This window comes from Dromaius novaehollandiae, chromosome 11, assembly GCF_036370855.1.
Source record: "Dromaius novaehollandiae isolate bDroNov1 chromosome 11, bDroNov1.hap1, whole genome shotgun sequence".
NCBI classification, from domain to species: domain Eukaryota; kingdom Metazoa; phylum Chordata; class Aves; order Casuariiformes; family Dromaiidae; genus Dromaius; species Dromaius novaehollandiae.
In genome coordinates, this window is record NC_088108.1 from 6422428 (window position 1) to 6449364 (window position 26937).

The window sequence follows — 26937 nt, forward strand, 5'->3', positions numbered from 1 at the left end:
AGTCTCTTTCTTGTATGTGTGCCCCCTTCCCCCCCATTTAGAAAACTTCTTTGATCTCTAAACAAAAACAGTGGTGTTATGTGACCAAAAGAATCTTTTTCACCCATTTTGAGCTCTGTAGGTTGTGATGCTGGTATTGCCAGCATGTTTTAAACAGGAAATTTATGTGGAATGATTCATCATTAATTGGATACATCTGCCTAAGTTGTGAGGAGGGATGAGAATACCCATAGTTAAAAACGCTAGTAATGCGTTCCTAAGAAAATCTACATGCTGGAATTCAGTTTTCTCTTCAGTTTTATCAGTGAAACAGAGGGAGTAGTAGTACATTATTAAAATACTCTGCAGAACTTTATGAAAATATAGATTCAGATTTAGTGATTTTTCACAGAAATTTACTAGGAAGTTAGATAAAAATAAATCTGTCCTTTTCCAGATTGCTTTATGATATTGAATGTTGTATATTAGGATGTAAGAAGCTTGTCATCAGCAAAGTAGTCCGTCCTGCATGTGTGAGTTGAATATTCCACCTGAATGTGTAAAATAAACCAATCCAGATTATGGAAAAATACCTTGTGTTTTACAGCTCCTTCAAGAAAATACACTGAACTTGGAAGCAGGTTACCACAGCATTTCAGAACAGGTTGATAAATTATTTTTCATGTATTTTGTTCAGCAATATGACTTAGGTTTGGCACTGAAGTTTTAAATTACTACTTTCTTTCACTTGAGGTGCTGAATGAATTATTTATCCTGTATTTTTTCATTTTAGTTTTGTTGGTGGTGTTTACTTTTTTCATATAATTTGAAGTCATATTTTAAGCTTGGGTCTTACAAGTACAGGAATATAGAATATGTAAGTTTTAACTCTGCCCTGGTTCATCCTGTCAAAGCTAGAGTATATATCTGGGCAGGAAAAAAGTAGAGAAGAGTCAGCTAAAGGAAGACTGATTTATATGGCAACCTGCTGCCATACAAGAGAGCAGTAGAACAAAATTGGAGGATCGCAAGCCTTAAGTGGATTAGCATAGTAACTGAAATTTGGATGTAAATTTTAAAATAATATGTAACCCACCCTTTCTATGACTAGCGGAGATCCGTCTATGGTGTAATTGCTCTTTTTGTTGCGTGTTCTGCTTGCCACTGCCACCTGAAAGGAACAGGGGAGGCTTCAGGCTTGTTCAGCCTTGCTTCCATGGATGGCGTTGGCCAGCAAACAAAAACAAAGGGAGACGCTTGGGAGGAGCAATATAAAATTGAAGGAAATGAAACTTGCAACCCAGCTCTCCCACAACTGAGTTTGGGTGTGGATTCCGCATGAGGCTTTTGGCTACCCTTAACATCAACTACTGACTGCCTTGTGTTCATCAGTAGTCTCGAGAGTCTTAATCCTTGCTGCTGCCATATCTCCTTCCTTCTCTCCAGGGAAAACATTGGCTCTTTCCTCCTGTTGCATGCCAGGAAGTTAAACATCCAACTGCATGACTGAAGTATGGCATAGTTATTTAAGGGGTAAAGTGTAGAGAGGAAGAATTAAAAAGAAAAAGTTGAATGGCTAATTACAGTGTAGCTGCTGGGCTTATTTAGTAAAGATTATGGATAAGTATTTGTACAGAGAGGGTGGCCTCTCTCTCTGTTTAGCTGAACTTACTATTTTGTTTTATTCCAATTTGGTTTTAGTAATTATAGTCTTGCTCAGCCTCCCTCCATCTTCTCGCACAGCCGAGTGCTAACTTCACAAGGCCTTTACCATCAGGCAGCGTGGCTGTGGGTGTAAATAGTCATTGCTGTTGACCCAGGGCAAAGCAGCGTTTGTGTATATGATCATAATTTTTGAACTGGACAGGTCATAAATGTATTTCTGGCACTTCTGTTGTGACCTTCGCTGCTCACCGAAGGCATAGTCTGAATTAATTCCTGCCAGTAGCAATTAATGTAATATCCAAGAGTGCATTGTTGCTTCTGTGTTGCCCACTGGTAATACTTTTTCAAGGTGTCTTCTTTTTGGTTTTTGATTTATAGTGGGTCGCTCGTGAAAGTCTGCTTTTTCTATTCTGTTGCTGTTTTGTTTCTAGTGGCCACTAGTGAAAATATTCCTGTTAGCAGTGAGGAGAAACTTAGGCTGTCCCTTCCAAAATTCAGCCCTGCAGAGAGCAGCGTTTACTCTTCTCAGCCTGAACTTGCCACTGTTTTGCTGTTCTAGTATGTTCAACACCAAATTTAAAGCCAAGAAGCATCACGCTGCTTCTGTTACTTCCTTTTCATTTGTACATTCCTTTGAAAAGCAGGTATGCCACGGGAAGACTGGACGGCAGTGATGCTGGACTTCCCAGTAGCTGTTGGTTGCCTCTGAGTTTTCAGGGTCACTTTAATGAGAGAGAGGGCATGGTTTGTACTTCTGCTATAGGATGACCTGCAACAGATGGAGAATCTCAAGGTGAGAAAAGTTGCGTAGGGAGAGCTGTGATAACATAATTCTGTATCTATTTGTATGGATGGATAACCGCTGTGTCTGTGAAGCATGTGAGAAGCCAGTGGCGACAGCCATCTGGAATTTATAACTCTGGACTCCCGTTTATCATTACGCCACTTAGTTGGGTGCAGCCTATGAAATATGAGAATCTGTAAAGGAAAGTACAATACGTGCTTTCAGAGGCTTTTGAACCATTGAGATTTGAGTGCAGCTGGGGTTCCTCAGGCTCTTGAGAGCAGTCACAGTACATGTCTTTCACTTACACCGACATACCCCTTTGCTCGGCTTTGGGGTTCTGCGTTGGTGTATCTGCAGTTAAGAGTGATTTCAGAGCATCTGATGTTCCTGTGGAGGTGGGAGGTGGGGTACCGAACCAATTCTTAAAACTTGGGGTACTGAATCATTTTTCCTATGCCCAGGTTAGGTCTCTCTGACCCTTCAAGGATGCTGAAGAAGTTGCAGTATTGTTTCTCTGCTAATCCATGTCACGGGCTGCTTCGAAAGTTTGGTGATTCAGGGTGTCACAACGAAATGGACACCTTCCAGTGACAAGCCTAAGGCAGAGAGTCGTCATTGTGTAGTCAGAACAGCGGAGGGAGTGATTTAAGCTTGAGGATTTCTTACCAGTCTATAGCAATCCCTAGTCACTAAAACTCCTTAGCGAGAGAGAGAGAGGCATTTGAGCCAAAGCCAGATTCGAAAGAGGTTTGGAAACACATAGGCACTATAACCTTGCAACATTGCTCTGAAGGGAGAAGGGAGTAGCTGTTTCTTACAAGCCTTCAGAGAATTTGGGATTGTACCTGAGGAAACAACAGTCCACATCAAGGTGGTAGATTAATTTAAACCAATTTTCTTTAGCCTAATTTTAGCCATCGTGACTCAGAGGTAAAGCACAAGGACTAAAGATGTGGCATCTTTAAGGTATTTTGTTCTGTGGCCGCAGGATTTGGGAGCTGACTCAACTGACAAAATACAAAATAGCTGAGATGCCCCTGTTAGGTGGTTTTACCCTTCATTACATTTTAGGTCCAGTGCCCATGTCTGTTGGCCTGTGGTGCGCCTGATTTATCTTTGTGCGTAAATGGTTTGCAAAGGTAGCTGTCATTTTCTGTTTTGCTTACAGGCTTAAATGAATTCTGCCTTTAGTTCTCAACAGTTGTCATACCTGAGCCATGTGAGGCTTCTATTTTTTTTTTTCCCCACCTCAAAAGAAAACAAAGTGCAGTTCAGGAAATGGGGAAAAAATTCTCTTGCAAATTAGTGCCTTTCAATTAAAATCAGCAATGGGGAGAGGAGTATTGCAGGTGATTTTCTTTTTTTTGTCACGCATAGACATGATGTGTATTAGAAAATACTGTCTGTACACTTCTGCAGTTGGTTTCTAAAAGCATTTTAATCATGGGGTTCTAGGATACAAGTGAGGTAGGATGTACAGAGAAGTAATCTCTTCTGTTGTGCTGATGCAGTTGCAGAAAATTAGATGAGCTTTTAGCGTACAAGCCATTCTGTGAGGAAGTTGTTAGGACACCCTTTCTGCTAATTAACAAACCTTTTTTTTCAGGAGGCAAGCTAATCTCCAATTCAGTGGAGCCTGTTCAGGTTTTGGTTGGGACATTTTGCTGCTGTTGTTTGCCTTTGAATTCACAATTGTTCCCTTCTCCTGATTCCCTTTCAAAGTTATAACTTTACATGTGAGATGTTAGTGTAAGAGATTATAAGGTTCCGACTGGTGTTCCAAACATACAGTGTTAGTGAAAATTAGGTATGTCATGTTAGCATTCATATTTTGTTATGATCTTTGTATGAATTGCGGCTGACAATAAAATTGTCTTAAACTCTAAGTGAGAACAGGGCTAAATTATAGTTAAATTCAGCAGTAAACTTTGCATCACAAATTCTGTGATATAGCTATTTACAGATATGTATATATGGTGCTGTTGACCCCCAAGGGTATTTATTAATAACCTCTGAACACCCTTTTTGTTATCCAAAATGCATAATGTAATTTAAATATGATTTGTTCCTTCTGGTAAAATTCAAAATGAAACAGTGATGTATTAGCACCTAATTCTTAAATAATGACTGATTGCTTTTAACAAAATCGAGGCAAAATTATTGTAGCATATACATTTGTTCTACAGTCTAAGAGCTGTCAGCTACAGAAGTCATGTGTTTTGCCTGCTACATCATCTGTATAGAGATTATATTTTATTGAGACCTGAAACTGTTTATATTTCTAAATCTCATCTAAGCCAATAAAAACTTGTTGGTAACCCATTCTAGAAATGAATTTTATAAATAACACCACTTTAATTTGGATAAATCCTCAGATCTGCCATAGTGGGAGATGATTGTTTAGTAGTCAAAGGGATTGAGATATAAATTCACAATACCAGAAACTGCAAGTGAAGTATACAAATTTGAATTTGTCCAGCTAGGCTTAGTTATTTTATGTGAGTCAATTGATTCTGTAAGTAGGTCTGTAATGATTTTGTGTGCACAGTGCCAGGTCATTATTTCAGGGAACTATTGCTTACTTAACAGAACTATGTGTAATGCCTTTTCTCAAAGGGCAAAATTAAATAGCATACTGACTCTAAAAGGGGGAAAAAAACCTTCTGCTTTAATGATGGGTTAGATGATTCTCCTTATTGCATTCTGAAATGAAAATGAAATACTGTTGTTTAGGGGCAGGAGGGGCATGCCCCACTGAATATAGGTTCCTTGCACCTACGTGTGTGTTGGGGGAGGGAGTTGTGGTAATTCTACCTTAATTTTTCCTTTATATAAAAAAAAAATCTATATAGGTTTTGTGATTGTGGTCTATTAATCCCAAGAAAACCTTGCTAGACCCTAGGACCTAATGGTAGATGATAGTCTGTTTCCTTAGCAACACTTTCTGAAAGAAAGTAAGGGAAAACACTACAAATAGATTATTATTTTTATGAAAGGAGGAGTGCATAATAATACTAAAGCTTTTTTAATAGATTCAGGTTTATCACATATTGAATTGTACCATTTGCTGAGGGAACTGAATTGTAGAATGTGAATTCTTGGGGTGGGGGAGGTAACGCATTACTGTGTTTGGTGGAATAAACTGTGTGTGTTTATGACAGGTAGCTTCGCATCTAGGAAAAATGGAATTTTAGAATTCAAAATGATTACAGAATGGGCAAATTTATAGATAAGTGGCTCAGTGAAGTCTGGGGTTTCTTTGCTGAGACTATCATAGGTGTTATGTCTCTCATCCAGTAGAATTTGGTGTAACTAAGGAAACTGTCTGGGATTAAAATACTTAGTTCATCATTTTATTTTAAAAACTGTAGCTAAAGAGAACATGCAGAAATAACAGGAATTTCAAAAATATGCTTCTTATAAAACACATGCTTTGAGAACGCCATGAACAAGCAAAATAACTTGCATTAGTTGATGTAGTTGGTGATGTTCTGAATAAATCAGATATTCCTTAAATTTGATGGAATGTGAATGAGTAACTGGGGACATCCAGCAATTATTCAGTCTTCCCAGATGGGTTCCAGGGAGGAGCCATGTCATTTGTGACACTCATCTTTCCCACGATGTGCTTGCATTTCGGGTTCTTCCCACGCAGTCTCCTTCTATGATGCTGAGAAAATGGTGCATGCCCTCTAAGTTCAAAGGCAGAATTCTAGTTGAGTTGAAGCACTAGTTTGAATGTCAAATTCCTATTTGACTTTCAGTATTACTTGACATGAGTATTTTGGGGGGAGGGGGCATAATTTGGAACTGGTCACCCCCGTTTTCTTAGCAAAGCTTTAAACTTCATTACTGGAACTCCTGTTTTGGCACTACATGTTTTTTGGTTAACTTTTTCACCTCTTTGTACGGTACTCTTTGGGGGAACATTCTTTAAAACATTTCCTAAAAACCCATCAGAATGGAAGCTGGTTTTTGTTGAGACTTCTGGTGACTTACTGCTTTCTTGAGACTACAAAGACATGCTGTGTTAAGGGCTGATGCTGAAGAATACAAGATACAGCTGTGCGTTGACATAGCACAGAGAGAGCCATAGGTAAAATGTGTCTCAGAGCAGGTGTGTGCTAAAGGTTTTAGGTATTTGGAAACTGATGGATGTTAACTAGGAGAGAAGGGAAGAAGGTGGCATAGAAGTTGCCTGCTTCTGGGCAAGCTTCTCCCTCTGGCTGTTCTCAGCTTAGCAGTGGATGTTTATTTTTAATACAGCATAAGGGACGTTTCCCACAACTTCATTGCTAAGAGGGGAAAAAAGAAAAAGAGAAGTTCTCATTGCACATACTGGCTAGCGCTGTTATGTACTAAGTATGAGAAGGTTCAGTTTGTCCCTCAAGTCCTAAGACAAACTGGAAATTGAGGTGCTGTGGTGGTATATTAGATACCCTGCATAGTAGAAGCAAACTTAAGGGCTTGAGGAGATATTAAAACAGTAGATTTCACTTAAACTGTATCTTACCAGAGATTAAGAGAGGTCAAAGGAAAAAGTGTCTCTTATGCTTATAAGCTGTTAAAATCTTTAAACTCTGCAGCTTTGCGTGGGAGGGACTGTGGGAAAGGAGTCTCAGTTAAAGTTTTCGGTCTGTCAGCACCTTCTCCATTTAGGTGTTTTCTGATGCTTCCTTTTGAGACTGTATGAAGAAGAAATAGCACGAACTGGGTGTGGGGGACCAGGCTCCAAAGGCCCTCGTTATCTCTCTTCACTTCTACCGAAAAATCGTGAAACTTTTGAAACTGCATTTGCTGTGTTCTGTAGTCCAGAGTGAAGAGAATTAAAATATTCTCATAGCAGGTTTTTACTGTATTTTTAAATAATAATAATAGAAAACTTCTTTGTTCATGGTGTCAGCAGGAACGGTTTTTAAAAACAGGTATGTCGTGTGTCCTTTACAGAGCTCTACAGCTGAGAAGGTAGGAAAGCGCTCGGAAGGAGGAATTGCATAGCCAGTTCTGCGCGGGCATAAGCAATCATATAAAATGGCGAAGAGTGTCAGAGGGCATCTGAGCTCAAACACAGTTCAGATTCTGAGGTAGTCCAAAAGTTACGCAGGTCTCAGCGCTCTGTACTACTGCAGTTTATGCAGTCTAGGTACTTGTGGGAATACGATCTCTGAAAAGAGCGGTGACCTGTTTAAAAGTGATCATTTACAAATGGATATGTTTTTAGTATTCACTTGATGCATTAAAATAGGAGGGAATATATTTGTACCTGAAAATGTAATTTTTTTCTAATACGTTTTAAAACACAGTATTTGGGACAGAAGCCCTCCAAGTTTGTCTTTTCCCATTGAATTGTCGATGCACTCCTCTTTCTTCCATTTTCAACTGTGCTCCATAAAGGTGTATGTTGGTGGTATCCCTAAAACAACATGCTATTTTGAGATATTGCTTAGATTAATTTAAAAAAAAAAGAAAAAGAAAAGCAATCTCATTTGGAGTTATTTTAGAACCAGAAACTGAACATCCTTCAATTTCTTGGAGACATGAATGACAATGCATTGACACAGTTTGTAGAGCATTTAATGCTGTGAAAGTTCTTCAGTAAACAGTTCCTTACAGATATTTTTGAATTCTACATCAGTCTTTTCAACTTCACAGATTTCTATTTTTATGTGAACTTTAACAAATTTTTAATTAAAGCTTTTCTAAATATAATTCTGTGGATTTTAATAAACATGTGGGGGGATACCTTTGACCATTAATACCACTTTCAAAAGGACTGATAACGGCAAATTCTGCCTGCATTTTAAATATAACTTGCAGACTACAAAGTCTGTTAGCTCACTTTCTTCGGTTTGGGTTTGCTATTCCAATGCGATAGTATCTTCCTTTTACTGCAGATTACTGGTGATAAAGGGCCGATAGTCACTCAAGCAGCCTCTCAGGCTGGAGAAGTCCAGGCTGTGCGTGGGGAACTCGTGCAGATGTTGGTGTGCCGGAGGGCACCCGGTTGCTCCTGGGAACTTGTCCATCTGCTGTAAGCAGCAGCACCAGCCGCGCTGAGAAGGGTCCTTGTCCCAGCGCTAGTCACCAACGTGTTGCGTTGTGTAAGTCAGGGCCCGAAATGAGGTTTATCAAGCTTTTATCAGCGAGGAACCATGACTTCATCCAAGTGAATAATATTTTGCCTTTTTATTTCTTCTTACTGTTTTCAATTGAGTAGATTTTATTTGCTTTCAGTTTGGTTTGATTTGACAAGGGAAAAGAAGAGCTCTTGGTTTTCTTAATAGTACAACTTTTTGATACTTCTGGTTGAATTAATTTTAATGACTTATACTTCCTTAATACCCCAAACTGAAGGTCCCAAGCTACCAGTACATACAATTCACTTAGCAGTTTAGATACCAATCTAATTGATAGTAGCATTTTCAGTGTTTCATTCATAAATAAAAATCAGATGAGAAACACATTCACACCGGTACATTCAAGTGACACTTCTCGGATCAGAAACCCCCCCCCCCCTTTTTTCCCCCCTCTGTCTCTACCAGAAAGTGAGTGGTTTAGAATAAAAATATATTAGTATGTAATGAAAAATTTATGCAGTTCTTTTTCTTTAAATACTGGTTTATATTCCATTCAGCTGCAGTGCCAATGTAAAGCCAAGAATGCATGTAGCAAAAAGGTACTCTGACTCAACTGTGTGAAGGTTGAAAGAGATTGAATACATGTAAAAAGTGCTGTGTGCATATGTATATTTTTAACTGTTTTGGTTCTTATGAAAGACAAGTAAAGGAGCTTTTTCTGTTATCTCTAGGCCAGTGATTTCCAGATGTTATTTTTAAAGCCCCACAGATAGCAGGTTGGTTTTTGCATTGAAGAAAAAATGTGTTTTATATTTATAAACACACAGAAGGGAAAGGGGAAATGTAGTTTTAAAACAACGGTTTGAAAGGCCATTCCAACCTCAGTGCTCCAACGGGGTATCGCTGCTTCTCACCAGAATTATTTTTACATGTTCTGTCAAGGAATCGATGTAGTTTTTGTTTTTGTTCCCAGAAGCTTCTACACGATTTGCAAGCTGGTTAGCTGCCCCTTTCTCGTCTGTGCTGAGGATGCATTCTGCAGTTTGCTCACTTAGCTACGGAGAGAGGCTTTTTTTCCTTTGACCTAGACTGCTAATCCTGTATTGCAAAGAGCAGCAGCTGTGCTTTGTCTGCGGAGGTCTCTGCGCTGTGTGCAGCCTCGTTCGTCAGAGCAACCCCCTCTTTGTGTGTTCTGCTTTTTCAATTACTGAAAGGGTGACTTTCTGTTTTGTTGCTTGTAAAAACCATCTTCAGTTTAGTAGAAGTCTGCAAATACCTGAAATACATTTTTCAGAAATGTAGCCTTCCGAGAACTGTTATGCAGAGTTTCACAAAACTGTGAGCTGAATGTGTCTGATGCTCAGGAGAGGAACCATTTGTGAGTGGCTTTTTAGCAAGCTGATGAAACCTATTTCCTTTTAGATTTTAAACACTTTAAATAGATCTGTTGAATTGTAGCTCTAATGGATGTAATTATGATTAAGCTAGACTTTTTGTGTCCACGCTGTATCCTCGTTTAATTTGGCATAATCAAACTTCAGTTGCTCTCAGTGTAATTCCCTCAGTTAAACATTTCTAAATACATATGTAGCAATTTAAGACATTACAGTAGTTGAAAGCTAAGTTACTGTAAGACCTGAACAGATAAAACCATTTGCTGTTTTAGGGCCTTCTACTGCAGGGAAAGGCAAAACTTCCGTTACCTTCAAAGGGAGAATTTGGCTTGTAGTTCCTCTAAGAGGATATTAAATAAAACATTTAATTAGCAAGCACAAATTTTGCATTTCGGTTAATCTTGTAGTCAGACATATTCTTGCTATACTTTCATGCTGTGTAATAATCTTTATTCTATAGCTGAGCTGAATTTTCAAATACATGGTATGTTACGGAGTTATATGCATTCCTTGACTCCTGAAGTCGTTCAAGTTTTGGAGGCTGCAGACACATGCAGTCTCACCCCAACCTTTTGCCCCTTTTACATTTCAAAACTTCCACTTTGTTCCACATCAACTGCTTTTTATTTGCTACCCAAAAAGTAATTTGGAGTGGAAAGCGCACGCAGAGCGACAGCTGGCAGAGTCGGGCCTGCGCGGGGCGGTCGGCGGAGCAGGGGAAGGTGGTGTGGCTGGCCGGGGGCCCGGCGGTGAGGGTGCGTGTGCCGCCCCAGGTGGGCACAAGTGGGGCAGAAAACGAGAAGGGATGAAGGCGAGCTCGTGAACTGCTGGCCGCGGTGGCGGAGTTGCCAGGAGGGGAATAAAACGGGCAGCTGGCGTGCCGGGGCGAAGCCTCCGCGCGCGAGTGGGGTTGGCAGGGCTGCGACCTGCTCTGCTCTTTAGCTGGTGCTTTGCAGAGGTATCGAGCGAGCCTAGCTTAATCTGTTAATGACATTGACGTATGAAACAAAAAACCTGCACACATTAAAAATTAACAGGGAAAAAAATGTTGATTGCCCTCGTCGTTGCTCTTAATAATGAATTAAGTTTTGTCTTGATGCAGCTTTACTCGCACCTCTGTTTGACGGTGGCTTCGGCACAGCAGGAGTAAACTGCTAGAGGTAGTACCAAAATGGCTTGGGGTGTGGGTGTTGTTTTTTTTTTTTTTTTTTTTTTTTTTTTTTTTTTTTTTTTTTTTTTTTTTGCCTATGATTTTTCATAAAATGAGGAGTGGCTATTTCTTCCCCTGAGGCCTTACTACATGTGACATGCCAGAAGGGATTGATTTTGTGCCTATATTAAAAAAAAAAAAAAAAAAAAAAAGGCACTGACAAATGGTGCGATGCCACGAGCTCACATTGCCGCCTCTATACTGACAGCACTCAGATGTGCGTCTCCTCTGTAGGTGCTGTATGTATAAGAGATTGCATTTAGATCAAATTCAGCTGGTTTAAATGTAATCCAAGTTGAGCAATGATGTTGATGAAGCACATATCTTAGGAAACAAGCCAGGATATTATGCAGTGTATTATGAGTAATTGTATTCCAGCGTGGACCCTGGGTTACTCCTAATTTATTAATTTGCTCAAGAAACTCAAGACTGGATTCTGTCACCTCTCATTTATCAGATTGAGACAAGTTATTGATGGATACGGTCGTCTTTTTTATGAAACTGTTATTCCAGCATCTCAAATAAGTGAATATGTTCCTTTTTTCCTTCTCAATTCAGTTGTTACATATTCTAACATGCCTTTTGCTTTTCTTGTGCTTAACCTAGCTATATACTTAACTTATCTGTCACCATAGTTTCTTGAGTAGTCTTGACTGTAGAACGTAGTTCCTGTATTTGTAATAAGCAGACTATCAAAACTGAGCTTAAATGTTAAATTCCACCCCCAGCATTTACTGTCTTGATTATTCTAAATTAAATCATATTGACAACTAATAAAAATGCAATTGCATCCTATTTTTATATGAAATTGTACAGTTTATAGTACTGCCAGTGACCAAAGTAGTACTGAGAACATCTAGTACTCGTTTGTTCCAGGCTTTCAACAGTATAATAAAAATAAACTCATTCTACAGCCACAGGAAATTGAACATGTGAATGTTCAAATTATATTCATATATTTATACATTACTGCATTGCTGAGGAGTTTAGGAACATACCTATTTCTTTCCAGATCTGCCTAAGATAAGTTTGGTTTTTTACGTTAATAAAGAACTAAAAATATTAACTTGTACTTTTTAAATGATGACTTGAGCGCAGTTTTAGGGAGAATATTTTTTTGCATGAATTGACCCAGTGAGGGTTGAATACAGCACTGAAGTGTCCTAAAAAGATGTTGTGCAGTGACTTCAGTGTCTGTCTTGGGGTGAAAGTGGGAATCTTAGGTCAATATTGAGAGACTTGTTGGAGGTGTAAAGAATTCTGAAGACTTTACTCTTATTTTTATGTTCTCCTTGAGTGGTTAGTGTTGGTCAAGCTGTACAGTAATTGAGCAGTTCGTTTTCGTTAATTGTCTAAATTTTGCCATCTGCTGGAGAGCTTTTTAGTGACATTATAATTTCGTCCAGCTGGAGCTCTGTTAGCTTTCTGACTAGTCTTTTTATCATGTTTTCACCAAACCCTGGTCAGTTTTGTTGTGGGGAAAAAATATATATATTTAAGTATCTGGAATGACTACTAAGCTTACCGTGTTATGTTGTGTGACTGTTTTAAGTGCAAGGAATTTACTTTTTATAGATCAAAACCAGACATTTCCACAGCAGTTGACACCTCTCGGTTTCCTGAGTGCTTGCTGGAGGATGACCCAGGCACGGTTGTGCTTTTTTGGATTCTGTTATCCTCGCTTATCCCATCTTGCTGGTGGATGCTGGGATGGCTGAGGGGGAAATGGGAAAAGGGTGAGAGAAGCTGCCTGGGAAGGCGCTGTCGTGTGCCTGGCACGCGCTTGCTCTACCTTGCGTTCCACTGCAGTTAGAAATGTTGTGCCAAGTCCTTGCTGAGCAGTTCAGAGCACAAACGACTGTTTTGCATGGATACTACCTTCTTCCTAGCTGACTTTGTTCAGGTCTCAAAGCGTGGGACATATGGGACATACCAGTTTAAGCTTTTCCCGGACGCCTGGCAAATGCACAGTGGTTGCACACTTTGTATTGTGACTTACTACAAGCTGCAGCCCTCTATCTTGTAGTGACGTGTTACGTGAAGATCTTGGATTTAGCCTACGTCTTGTTAAAGGCATCGCTCTAAACTTTTTCCTAGGCTTTGCTATGACTTAAACAGTGAAGTTACTTTTTGACTTTGAGTGTAATAGACATATTGTATGTCCTAAAGTAATGCAAAATGATTCCCTCACCCCCTGTGGAATTAAAACAGTGTGAGAAAAATGCAGATTCTTTGACTTGGTTGTTCTTTTTTTGACAATGAAGGAAAATAGTGATTCCTTTAGAATCACAAAAGCACTGTAGAGTGAGATTTTGGCTTTAGGAAAAGGTAAGGAAGTTGAAGCCGTAGAAACTTGCCTGTCATTAATGTAATCAAGACACTTTGAAGTTTATCTTGGGGGTTGTTGTTGGTGGTGGTTGTTACTGGTTTTTGCGAAGATGTTTTTCCACTTTAAGGCCATAATAGCACGCACCAAGAAGTCCTCCTAAACTTTAAGGACCTCTTGACACAAGCTTTCATTGTTTCCTAAATATATTATAGCAGTAAGAAAGAGAAATGAGTTCAAGGCGTTATGTCCATTCAGTGTAGCGTTATTTTGACATACTGAAAAATTGAGTTTACTTGGAAGCACCCAGGTTGTGGTGGGATATTTCTCTGAGTAGTTGTCAGAGCAGTCAGATAAACGTCTTCATTATTCACTGCTCTTCCAGAAAGCTCTGTTTAAATTTATGGAAGCCTTAACTTTCATAGCTTCCATGGTTGTGAGTGTTTGTGAGCTGTTGGTGTTTTCCTTGTTTTTGCTTTTTTCATATATCAGAAATTCTGTAAGGGTGGAAGTGTTCATTTTCATCTGGTATTTATGCAAGTCTGCCAGGCCCAGCTGAAGAAGTAGCTGCTCTTCACCTCCGGGAGCGCCAGGCCATGGTCATCATGCACGTGCTCTTCTACCAGCTGCTCCCGGCAGCTGCAGGTTTATTGAGAAGAAGCTCTGAAGCATCCCAGACCATGTTAGCCCTTCCACACAGGCTGCAGGCTTGATCTGTGCATGTACCTTTAGTCAAGGTATCCAGAATAAGAAATCAAGGTGAAAATAAGGTATTTCTTCAGGAATCAAAAGCACACTCAGAAATATTGTGTGAAGACCTCTCTTTTTTTAACATAAACAATTGGGAAATGAACTACAGCGCTTCTGTGGGGAGAAACAACAAGGTCCTAGAGCCCAAGCAGTAATATCAGTAGGGCTTGGTTTTTAGCTGCGTGTATGGATGGCACAATATACACACGCAAGCGTCGGTAAAGATATAACTGAAGCCATTAAATCATTTTCACTTACAACTCCGGTCAATATCAAACTCAGTATATATTAAAGAAGTTTTTTAAAATTTCAGGAAGCCTCTGCCTGCATACTGTGATGTCCTAGGGACTATTGTGTTGCCTGCTGTCATTAGGGAAGTGCTTTTGCACAGTTCAGTTATTGATGGGTCCAGATAGCACGAGGAACCCCTGTTAGGTATTTATCGTCATGTACAATTGCAGTGGGTCATGATGGGGAAGCAGTTGAATGCAGTGTATCGTAATTGTCTCTATTTAGGTTTTTTAATCAAACACACTTAGATGTTTGATTAATATTTAATATTTTTGTAAACATACTTTTCAAGAATTTACAGCTCGGTGCTGAAATGTCGGCAAAAATCCCTCATTTAGAGCCATAAATACGTACCATTTGATTATAACTCTTGTTAACTTTTCCCTAGTTACAATTTCACTTTTTCAGCATTCCTCTTCAAGTAGCCAGGCTGAGTGGAGAGTGTTAAGTTATTGTCAGGGCCTGTCAATAACAGCGACTCCAGGTTTGTTCCCGACCACATAGCGTTTTGACGTGACTTGCACAGTCCAACCCATACAGTTGGGCACCTCTGTGATAAAGCACAAAGATGACAGTGTCTCATGGGGGAAGATGTAAATTCTCCCTGCTTTGTTCTGCTGAAGCTGCAGTATTGAATCAGAAACTAGGGTGGGTTTTTTTTACTTTTTTTTTTTAAGCATATCTTAGATTTAGAGGAATAATTTTACCAAGAAGTTTAGGAGCCTTGACTTGAACAAACTCCCTAAAGATCAAGTTTTTAGGTCTTTCCACATCTGAACTCAAAAAGCTTTGAAACCTACTTGGTTCTCGCTCCAAGGCACTGTTATCTGAGTGGGAGACAAGCTCAGAAAACTACTGAAGTGAACACATAAAGATTCCTCTCCTTTTGGTAGGTTCTTCTTTTGCCTGGAGGTCCTTTTCTTTCTTGTCACTCAGCAATTTGAAACTGGTAATAAAAACCCTGTGTGTTGGTTTGTCCTTCAGAATATTCTGAACAAACCCAGATTTCTCAAAGGCGAATGTTTGAAATGGAGCACTACTCTGTTATCTCTTCCCATTTCTTAGTCTACTCTTATAGATAATGGGCACTGTATTTTCTTTTAATCAGTGTATTGTATTAATGTATTTTCTAGCAGTATTCTGCAATAAGTCTGACAATACCCAATGCTACATAGCTTTAAAAAAAAAAAAGCTGAATTGCTCTTGATAAATTCAAATGAGCCAGGCATGTGTGTGCGCGCACTGGCTGAGTATCGTGTGTCCTGTGGCTAGTGCAGCCTTGCTGGTAAGCTCCCTGTTAACAACTTCCACATATTTATATTATTTTTGTACATCTGAGAGACCTGGAGAATAAAACATTTGGGGACGCAGCTAGACAGTTTATTTCAGGCATCTCTAGTTGCCTAGAGGAGAGGCTCGGATGCCATGCTCAGTCAATGAAGGGAGCTTGCCTTTTCTAATGAGCCCTTCTAAACACTTAATTTAGGTGCGCTATGAGTTGTCCTTTAGGGAATGTTGTTCTTTTCAAAGCTAAAATAATTGTGTAAAATGGAGTATCAGAATATTCCTCCTTCCTTTTAAACTAGATGGCTGAATCCAAACTGCTGGAAACATGAAGACAGTGGTGGTGGGGGGAGACAGAGGTTGGGAGAGACCTCTTTTGACGTGCCTCACTTTTGAGGAGATTTTAAAAAAAGCTTGAAGAGCCAAAATGCCAGATCAGTATTTTATTTCTCCTACCTGAAACACTGCCATTACCTGCTGCGCTGTGCTAATTAAGTAGGTTGAGAACTTAAGAGAAGGGTGTCTGTACCAACTGTCCACCAGCATGCCTTTCTCTCTTTGCTTCATGACTGGCACTTAGCAACCTAACGTGCAGGAAGTATAAATGTTGTTATTTCCCTTTCTGCCTCCCAAATGTAAGGGAGGGTTCAGGAAAAATAAGTCATTCACAGTTGTTTTGTTTCCTGGAAATTTTGCAGTCTGACCAAAAAAAAAAAAAAAAAAAAAGGCAATATAAATACATTCTCTTTCCTTGCATTCAAGTGATTTGATGATGCATGTAAATCACTCCTTGAAATCTCTTTTTGTGTTGGCAAATTTCTGCCGGCCAGAAATAACAGTTGGGAGGCTGTCACGCGGGCTCCGTTAGGCTGTCTGACTTCGTACGCTGGAAGCTAAAGGAATGTTATTCATCATAATCGCACTTTCTGAAGAGGAGCACGCTCTGCCCTGTTTTTCTGGACATAAAAATTAATTGCGGGTTGTGACTTGGAAGCTGCTACTTTCTTTAGTCTCTGCTATTATGATAGCTGATATTCATTAGAAAAAGGCTGGTGACCTGCATAAGTTCTCTCTGATTTCTTCCTGTTGAAGTTACTGAAAAATGAAAAAATAAAAATCTCAGTTACTTTCTATGGTTGGTAACCTTGCAAAGGAAAAACCAATAAATATTCACTTTTTTTTTTGAAATCTTGGCACCTAGTGTCTCTTGTTACTGTCATATCTCTTTGCTGTTCTCTAAAATCCAGTGAGTTTGCCACTCATTAATTTCAGGATGTTTTGAATTAACTGAAGAACAATACCTAGGCCTTTTGGCTCTGTGTTTTGACATGACCATTCCCTTATAAAAAGGATTTTCTAGGGTGAATCTGCTACATATGCTTTTCTCAGGGAGAGAACAGAGAGTCTCAGGGTTTCAGGGTTATGCTGGCTGCGGGAGGGGGGAGGCTTACAGAGCAGAAAGCCAGTAGGCAGAGGACTTAATAAATTGCAAACATAGCTCCAGTTTACTGTTTATTGAAAGAGGGCAATAGTTTGTAATCAGATCTTTAACCTAATTTTCATATCTGTACTGAGGGTATTTAGAGAACTTTTGTTTACCGTAACATCAAGTCATTGTGGTTTGATTTAGCTGTGCTCAGTATCGGAAGCTGCTTAATTAAGACAAAATCGACTATGGCAGAGTGAACCGAAAAAGCAATTGAAAATGTATTCTTTTTAAATTGGATTAATTTTCTTAAATTTATCGGTTCTATTTTGATTAGTCCTCCGGGAGCTGGGTGTCTGCGTTGTAGGCTGAGCAGATTGTGCAGGAGAGGCTGTCACAAAAAGTGGATTTTTAGCAGTCGGGGATCTTGGGTTCTGTTCTCGTCGCTGACTCACTGCGCAAGCCCCCCCGGCGGCGTGACTCACGTCGTGTCTCTGCCTCGCTTACACTCGCTATAAAAGTAGAGCATTACTTAGGTCATGCCCAGTGTTTGAATATTTCCTTTGCCTCTCCTTCTTCCGTGTTTAAGCTCCTGATGTAACTTCCAGTAACCTACGTGAGTCCACCTAATTTTCCTTAGCCCCTATATCCACTTGGGGTCTGCAGAGGTGATTGACCACTAAGAAGCAGAGTGCAGTGAGAAAATTGTTTCCTTCCTTACTATTCGTCATGCTTATGTGCCAGCGGGCTCTTCAAAGGACCTTTTAAATTCCATCACTAAGATGCACCTCTAAGCTGAGTGATGTAGCTTCATTGCTATTCCTTAGAGCAGGGCTTCCTTATATACAGAAGTATTATTGCTTGTTACCCAACAGCCACATCACCTTTAATAGCCAGGGGTTCTTGAAGACTGAAACTATGTTTTGTGTGTTTTTTATTTTATTTTTAGCATGTCTATAGCCTACAGAAATTACAGATGGACAACACAGTGATGTATTGCATTTTGTTTCACCCGGTTGTACTGTTTTTCCAAGTGATTCCAAGAGCTTCCCAGGAGGAATTTTTCAATGTAACAAGGTGTAGTCCTAAAAAATAAAAACTTGAATTTTATTTTTTTTCTAAATTTCATTCTTTTAGTTGGAATAATTCAAAATACTTTGAACAATTGTCCTTTCATTAAGTACCTTCAGTGTCTTTGAAGAGTTTACTGGGGTTTTTGTATCCCACATATGAAGAGGGAGTGTAGAATGGAACATAAAATTATTCAAGAACACATTTTTGGAGAGCTTATGGACAGATGAATTGCGTTTAAGTAGAAGCTGAGATTTGTGTAGCGTGGCTCAGCTTAAAAACTGACAGATGAGTAACACTGTTTTTTCTTGACTGGATCTGTCTTAGTAGGACGCTCAAGATTGCATAAATATAACTCAGTTTAACTAGGAAGGCTGTGCATGTGTGTGCGTGCATTTTGTCTTCTAAAAATAGCTTTCTTTGAACAGGATTCAATTTCGACTTTGCTGGCCTGCTTCATTTTTAACATGAAGCAGGACTCCATGTGGAAAAACTAATGTCCTTGTACTGGCCAACTAGAATTCCTCTTGCTGGGCACTGCTTCTTCTCAACCCTTCAGTACAATGTACTTCCATTTAGTTGACACAATACGTGCAAATTAGTTCAGGCATTGAGGAATAAAGAAAGTGTTTTTAAACTCTGTGGGTTTTTTCTTTAAAAGTTGTTTTGAATTTTGTCTATTGTTTCCCAACTTATTTTGCTAACTATTTCTGCTTACTCTTCTTTTATTCCAAGTTTAACAGAAAAATTGTGGAGCTGATATTTTTTCAACATGTTATTTAATATGCAAGTCCCTGCTCCAAATGGAATACTTTTATCTTTCTAACAGGAAGTTTAAGAGGAGAATATGGCATTGAATAAGATTACAAAAACATGTCCTAATACTACAAAAGTAGTGCTTCCATCAAATAACAAAGTGTCCTGTACAAATCGAGAATAGCTCTACACAGTGATACTGTGGCTTCTCAATGCGAACAGCTCGGATCAATGATGAATTTTTGTGAAACCAAGCATATGTTTATCTTGTCTGTCTCTGATGCTTACTTTAAATCAGTCACCAACAGGTATATTAACAGGACAGGCAAGGCAAAAGTGTCAATTTGCATACGTGTTTCTTTGTGGAACGTATTCAGTGGTTTGTAAGTACCAGATTGCTGTCTCTAGAAACCAAAATTCTCTTTCCCCAGAGCTGGAACAACAAAAGCAAAGCTCGTGCGAGCTTGCTTTCGCTCGGTAAGTGTGGGGGTCTGCTGGCGTTTCCAAAAGGCGATGCCAGGCTTTGGGAGCCCTCGAGAACACAACTCCTGTGCAATGTGCCGCTGTGCTCGCCGCTGGTTTCACCGCCATCGCCAGCACTGCCAGTCCATGGTGGTTTATTCACTACCTGCAGAGAGGAAGGCTCACCGAATCAGCAGGGCCTGCAGTAGGGGTAGTGGCTGTATTCTGGAGGGAGGCGTTTCTGAAGAGGGGCGCATCTCCTGTTAACCAAGCCTTAAAGCATGCAAAAGTGAAAACAGTTCACCTGCGAATAGGTGATACCAAGCTCATCAGCTCTTAAGTTTTCAGAAGATGTCTGAGCATTTGTTTTAGAGCTGTAACCATGCTATTAATAAAAACATGACCAATAAGGAGTCTGATACTCTGTAACTGTAACATACAGCACTTAAGGTAAACGTGTCCTAGTTTTAAAGGAGTATATGATGCATCTGGACCAAACTCCTTAGGGCAGGTTGTTAAGTTTAAGCTAGGTCTCTTAAATCTGATACCCAATATAATTGCTTGACTACAGTAGTTTCATAAATGTTACATTAGCAGACAGAATAGTTTGTTTATTCTGTATGTTCTGTGTAATTCAGTGTAAATTAATGCGTTCTTGTTGGCATTTCCTTCAGTACTTTTTGTTCTAATTGTTGATTCTTTGTCCACATACGATTCTCCAGATCAACTTTAGTTTTAATTATATAACGATGAAGACAAAGCTGTCTGAAAGACGAAAACAAATTGTAATACGGGATCTGGAGGCAAGGAAAAGAGGGATACAATAGTAGCAATACTCTATGCCGATGAGTAATGCACCAGGCACAGTCGTTTCGCAGACTTCTAATGAAATCCGTGATCAGCTTGTTCTGCCGGATAGTTCGCTTGTCTCCGGCAGCGGCAGGGTTAGCCCAGGGTACGTGCACGGGCTCGTGTGGCGATGGAGGTGCTGAGGAGCAGCTTTCCAGCCGGCCCTGCCGATAAAATAAAACCTGGCAATTGAGAAAGAATTGCTCCAGGTAAAACTGAAATGGCTCTACGATTTGATAGGCAGCGTGTGGGTTATCGTGAGGTCTCTGCGTGAAAGCAAGATGTTTGTGCTAGTTTTACATTGCTGAATAATGCAGTTAGCCAGTTCAGCTTGTTAGTAACATAGGTAACTTCTAGTGCATTGCTCTGCTTTCACTAAAATTGAACTATTTTGTTCATCGTACATGCTTGAGGCTTTTTGCCTTCGTAGGTGCCTCTCTGCTTCCGCTGTATTCACGTGAAGGTTTCATATCACAGATTTTTATCAATAGTCAAATGCGTCATGACTCACCCATCTTGTTTCAGACTATTATCAGCACGTTTGAGCAGGCTAGCTGAGACATGGCTTACTTGTGTAATTATATGATATTTATTTCTCTACTACTTTAGAAATGTGTTAGATTAAGAATGGTTTCTCATCTAGTAATGGCAGTGCAGCAGATCTTCCTCTTTAGTAACTGGGAATTTACCTGAGATTTACTGTTAATGTTACTGGGATCAGTATGGGCGTTTGCCCATAGTTAGCCTGTGCCTCAACAAGCTTAAATTCACAAGAGCATTTTAGCAGCTTTAGGAAGGGGAAGTTAAAGTTGCATAAATTCCTGAATTTGTTAAATATTTTTGCACAAATTGGTGTTTTTTGAAGGTTGTAAATTCGTATAGTATGGGAAATATTTTGCATGAAAAGGTTGTTGCATAAATTATGAAAAATAAGTTTAAACAAGTATCGGCAGTATCTGTTGGCTGTACGAGTCGATCCCCGGTGTTGCTCCAAGGCACCGGGTGAGGGAGGAGGGTAACTCTGGTTCCCAGCAGCTGCAAAGGTAGCTTTGCAAACTGGAATATGTAGTTTGTTAATGAAATAATACCTGTCTCTGTGTGCTTTTCAGTAGTGTATTCAAATAGACTGGTTATGCGATAGAGGTACTGTATACCTCAGGGAAATTAGAAATTTGAATATAAGCAAACTTGCAGTAGCAGTGGATTTTGTTTGGCTAGCATTTTTCTTAACCAAAACATCAAATTAAAAAAGGCTTGGAGTTTCTGAACGTAACTTTTCAGTTTTTATTAAAAGGTGTGGTGAAATATGAAGAGCGTTTATCCATGCACTTATTAAATAAACCCATGGAGCGCTTTTAAATGCAGAGATACCATCTCTGGCTCAAAATCCCTAAACTGTAAACAGCTGGGTTCCAGGAGAGCACTGCAGGAAAGCATCCCTGGATGTTTAGTGTTTTATTTACTCTTATATTCATTACTTCTGATATCTGCTGTTGGTTACTTGCTGTTGGACTACTTAATACTGAACTAGACAGACTTCTGTCTGACTTGGTACAGCTGTCCTGTTGCTCAGAGTGTCCTTTCCACACACACGTTTTTTCCGCGTGGAGGGGTAGGAAGGCTGAATGGTTGTTCGGACTTTCATCTTTCGCTCTTCCGTGGTGGCTGTACGAGTTGATCCCCGGCAAGGGAGGAAGGTAACTCTGGTTCCCAGCAGCTGCAAAGGTAGCTTTGCAAATCCTGGCAAGGGTATCTTGGGGGATATCATCTTTTGATACATCATCAGTGAAAGCCATCAGTTAAATATCACTGCCATTATGCTTTAAATCTCCCTAGTGTCCCACCCAGAGTTCCCAGTTCTTCCACATATCTGCATAGCCCTATCTATCCTACGTAAATAAGCTTAGTTGGAAGATTTGTCTTGACTAGTTAGTGACAGTCCCAACGTCATCTTTCCTGTCTATGGCAGCTTTTACTGACGCTGCCTAGAATTACTCCTAAATACGGGGTAGAGGAGACCCACTGGCCATTATGTAGTTATGACACTAAATTTGTCTCCAAAATGAGATTCTCAGTTTCTTACTCTTTTATAATGTGAAAATACCAAAGCTTGGAGAAGGGCCCCTAGTAATTCCAATATTATGTTCCTTTTTTGTAATCATAGCAGCATGTTGAGAGAAAGCCTGACTTCCTCTCCAGGAAAAAAAGTTTAATTTATGCAGTGTATGGCATTAGTTCACGATGGCATGCTAATTCTGGATATACGTATGATAATTTCCTCTAGCTTAGACTTACTTTTCCTGTATGCTTTATTATTTGGTCGGCCCCAATGAAGTTACACTGCTGCTCATGTCAAATGGCTGTATCTGATCCAGGGACTTCAGCCATATTCTAAGCACCGTGCTCCCGGCCGTAGTCGTAGCAGCTAATGGCAATGCCTGGCCCCATGCCAGGGCGAAGGCTAGGATTGATCTGTTAGATGAAACAACGAGACACTTGAAGAACTTGGTGGTGCTTTACAAGTCCCTTAATGTTAAATTCTTCTCATTTGCCAGAAGGGTCAGGTAGCAGATTGCCGTTTGCTTTTGTTGGACGTGAGCGTGATCGTATTCGTGTATGACATATCCCAGATCTTAAGAGAACAAGTGGTGATGTGATACCAGACTCACTTTAACCTTCCCCTTTCCAGTTTAACGGGTTCTTTGAACCAAACTTATGCAAATAGGTTCTTACAAGTTTTGTTGTTCCTGATGCTGCTTGCCGTGTCTCTGCTGAGTGTGTGCTTTGTCAAGGGGCTTTGACATGTACGTAGTTTCTCTCTGCATTGAATTTTATCCCATTAGGTGTGTGCTTGTCTGTATAACGGTACCGTAGCTTGAGGCTTAGCTGTTTGCCAGCTTCTGTGTTACTAATCATTACCTCTGCTTTGCAGAACAGCTTGAAGTCCTGTAGGCTAACAGATCTGTAGCACCCTTGAATATTTACCTTTTTATATTCAACTTTGCTAATAAGCATGAATATTCCTCTTGTTTGAAGAATATTGTGCTTGAATTTTTTTTCACTGATTCATTAAACAAGTGCTACGGTTTGATTACTGCGTTACTGGTTTGATTATTGCAGGCTATAGAACTTCCCCCATTGTTTAGTGTTGTATAGTTTAACCTTTTTGAAAGGGATTTGCTAAATTTTGGGAGGAAGAGCTGTTCCTTTGTTTTGTTCTGTTTTTTACCTTTTCCCAAAAACTTTCTGTTGCTTCATTAATAAGATTGTAACAGTAGCGAAATCAGCTCAGGAAGGAATGACAACTTAGAGCACCTATTGACTGGCCAGCCAAGAAACCTGAAACAAATGTCTAAGGAAAGAGTTTGGAGTGTCGTTGAGTGTATTATTGCATTGACAGCTGAATTATGAGAGTGGTCATCATTTCATCAGGTTTTTGGTTTTGTTTTATGGGGTTTTTTTGTCCTTTATACTTTTCATTTGATTCATTAGATCCTTCAACTTAAACAAGAAAAAAGAAAAAAGAAAGAAAAAGCCCTTTGAAATTCTGTTTTGTCTTCAACAGTGCCCTTAAAGATAGTCGTTTCCCCCCAATGACGAGGGATGAGCTGCCACGGCTTTTCTGCTCAGTGTCTCTACTCACTAACTTTGAAGATGTATGTGACTACATGGATTGGGAGGTAAGGATTTCAGATGTGCTTTAAAAAAATTACTTTGATACCATAAGCCTCTATAGCAAAAGGCACAACCTTTAAATTATCTGCATGTATTTAGTGTGGTTGTCATTGTCTTGCGCTCTGTGTACAGATGCAAGAGATCATTTTGGTAGAACTGCTATCATCTTGGAAGTCTGAGCGATGAAAATGGAATAAAGTTGCTTTCATGCCCACTTATGTTGTCAGAATAAAAAGAGTGGCCTGCACAGCTGATATTTACTTCTTTTCCTGAGACTCCGTAATGCAAGGTATCATCCGAGTGATGATGTCCTTAGACCTTTCTTGCAACACAGCTAACTGCAGAAACCTGCAGGTCAGTCCGTTGAGTCTGGAAAGAGGATATACCAGTATGAAAGCTAATAGCCTGCTGTATGCTTCTGGAAACGTGCACTGCAAAAAATGAAATCCCAAAGCAAGCTAGCTCATTTAGCTTGTAGGAGTGAGCCGTTTATCTTTCCCAAAGCCTTTGCTTTCAGAGTGACTGGCCTGCACAGTCCCCACAAACCCCTTACAGAGTGAGGCTGAGTAAATCGTTGCTCTTATTTTTGTCTGCTAATTACGCATGGAGCAGAATCTGTTTTACTTGCTTCGTTCTAGGAAACCTGCATGCGTTCTCTTGGGACAGCATCAAAGAAGTCACAGATTAAGGAGCAAATGCTGCTTTTAGGCTTATTTCTGGGAAAGTGTGCTGGAGGAAGTGTTATTCTCTATTCTTATTGCTCTTTCCCTATTACTTGTTTTTAGATGCTTGCAAAAAAACAAGTTACTGGACTTTAGATGAACTTCTTATCTCAGCCAGTATAACTATTGTGTTAGTCTATATTAGAGTAGATGTAAAAACTTTTTTGAAATTGTCAAGTATGACAGCAGGGACATGTTATAATACCACAGACACCACACAAGTTCCAATGTTCCCCTTTAATAATGACTTAGTCCTACTCAATGCTTAGGGTGTTGAGCATACCCAACAACAAAAGCGTATTGAATAGAAATGTTGTTCACTGTTAAAATGGTAAGGGGCCCTATTGTGATGATCTCCAGCCATAACCTCAACGCTATGAATTTTACGGTGGTTGAAAATCTAGTAAAAATGCATTTCCTGTTCAACTCATCATGAGAAAGGCTTCCTATCTTCTGATCCCTCCTGCAGAATACGATGAATGTATGTTTCCTTTGGGATTAATCAGCATTTTCACCATAAACAGAATTACTCCATGTCAGACAAAAAGTCTTAGCTGAACCTTTGTGTGCGTTCTAAACAAGCAGCAGCTTTTCTTCAGGGGAGTAATTTGTCTCATCTCTGGGCCCTAAAAGTATCTTTATGTTTTAAACCATGTTTTGAAGTATTCGAAACTGTAATGACTTTAATATTAAACCTTAAAGACTAGAAGTCAGAATTTTAACTGACAGAATTTTTCCTGGTTTACTAGGTTGACTTTTGGTACTTACCACAGTGATGTTTTGGATGTAACCATTTAATTAAATTTATTAAAAATCAGGCTGTGCATACACTCAGAAAACGTCTTTGTAGAAGTGTGATGTGCCAGATAATATTCAGCTATTTCCGTGCTATAGGCTAAAATTGTTATTAGATGCTATTTTATTCTCTCACTATTAAAATTTTAAGATGTCCAAAGTATTCATCCTTAAAAACCTGAAACCAAAATCTGAGCTCAGAAGATACACTCTTCCTTGAAAAGACTGGACCTTAGCTTTGTTCCTTGGAGACTTTCTCCTAGTTGATAACTTTAATGTTTGTATGAAACAGAGGATTTTACTTTCTATATCTTATGGCAGAATTCTTCAGAATTCAACAACAGAGGAAACAGGTTTTTATAAAAATTGAAGCTTTAGTCTATGGAGCTTAGTACGGAAATGTAGTTTTGCTCAGTTAACTTCTGCAAAAGTCACCTTCTGGAATCTCATGGTTGCTCTTACTGGAGAGGCCGAACTTACTGGGGGAGAATGGAGGGGTCAAAAATAGTCTGTGTGTTATCCATTTGCTTGGTCATGCTCTCTTATTTCATTTAAAGTTTTATAATGCTAGGCTTTTAAAACCTTTAGTAAATTGCTAGGAATTTTAAAAGTGATTACAATATACATCCCATGTTGGAGGCAGAGGTTGCTTTTTCGTGTTTGTTTTTTTCTTCCTACAGATGAAACATGCTTGTGAAGTGATTCTATCATATATAGATTTTATCACATATAGATAATGCACAGGGTTTCCATGCAAAAGGGAGAGGTGGGGGTATAAGTAAATATGAGAGAGAGAATTTGTCATTGTTAATCCTTAAAAGAATGATTCATCACTGTATGTGCCCCTGTCAGTGAGACAGCTCATGTCATCCATGTTTCTTTTAAGGGAGTTGCAGTTATGCAATGTTAATGGCAAAAAGACATTTCAGGATGGCTAGAATGTGATGTAAAGAGAGATTCTGCATCTGCCGTCTGGTTTAATGCTAATTTCCAGACCATCCTGAAAAACATCAGCCTGGTTAGGAGACCTTACTTCTGTAGGTATGCTACTGATGATCTCGTGGCAGCTCATTCAGCAATTTGCTAACGGAGGTCAGAATAATTCAAAATTACAGATTGAGACAACTTGTGCTCTGGCGGCTTAGAGACAAGATCGTTCGAGGCCATGGCTCAGAAGTGGCTCCTGTATCCTGAAGCAGAGTGATAGATCTTCCTTTCTCTGATTGATTGTTTACCCAAACTGAAGAAATCGGTATTTCAGTTGTAACAAGCAATGAGAGACCCTTTTGCAGCAGGGACTACAGCCAAGTAAACAGGAGGCATGAGTGAATTGACTGCCATTAGCTCCCATATGATTTTTCAAATTGCTGCCATTTTCACCTTTCTTAAAGGTTTGTATTTTTTCCTAGTTGCTTTTA

General features: G+C 39.5%; 1 protein-coding gene across 5 annotated transcripts in view; it reads left to right on the forward strand.

The window, feature by feature from the left end:
• Positions 1-26937, forward strand: part of AMMECR1 (AMMECR nuclear protein 1) — a 107639-nt gene that overhangs the window by 64821 nt on the left and 15881 nt on the right. For all 5 annotated transcript variants that reach the window (XR_010391007.1, XR_010391006.1, XM_064518136.1 and 2 more), the window contains one exon: positions 23893-24007. Coding sequence is in view for 3 of the 5 variants with exons in the window: in XM_064518136.1 (XP_064374206.1) it covers positions 23893-24007 (115 nt within the window). In the remaining 2 variants the exon portion in view is untranslated. The remainder of the gene's footprint in view (positions 1-23892; positions 24008-26937) is intronic.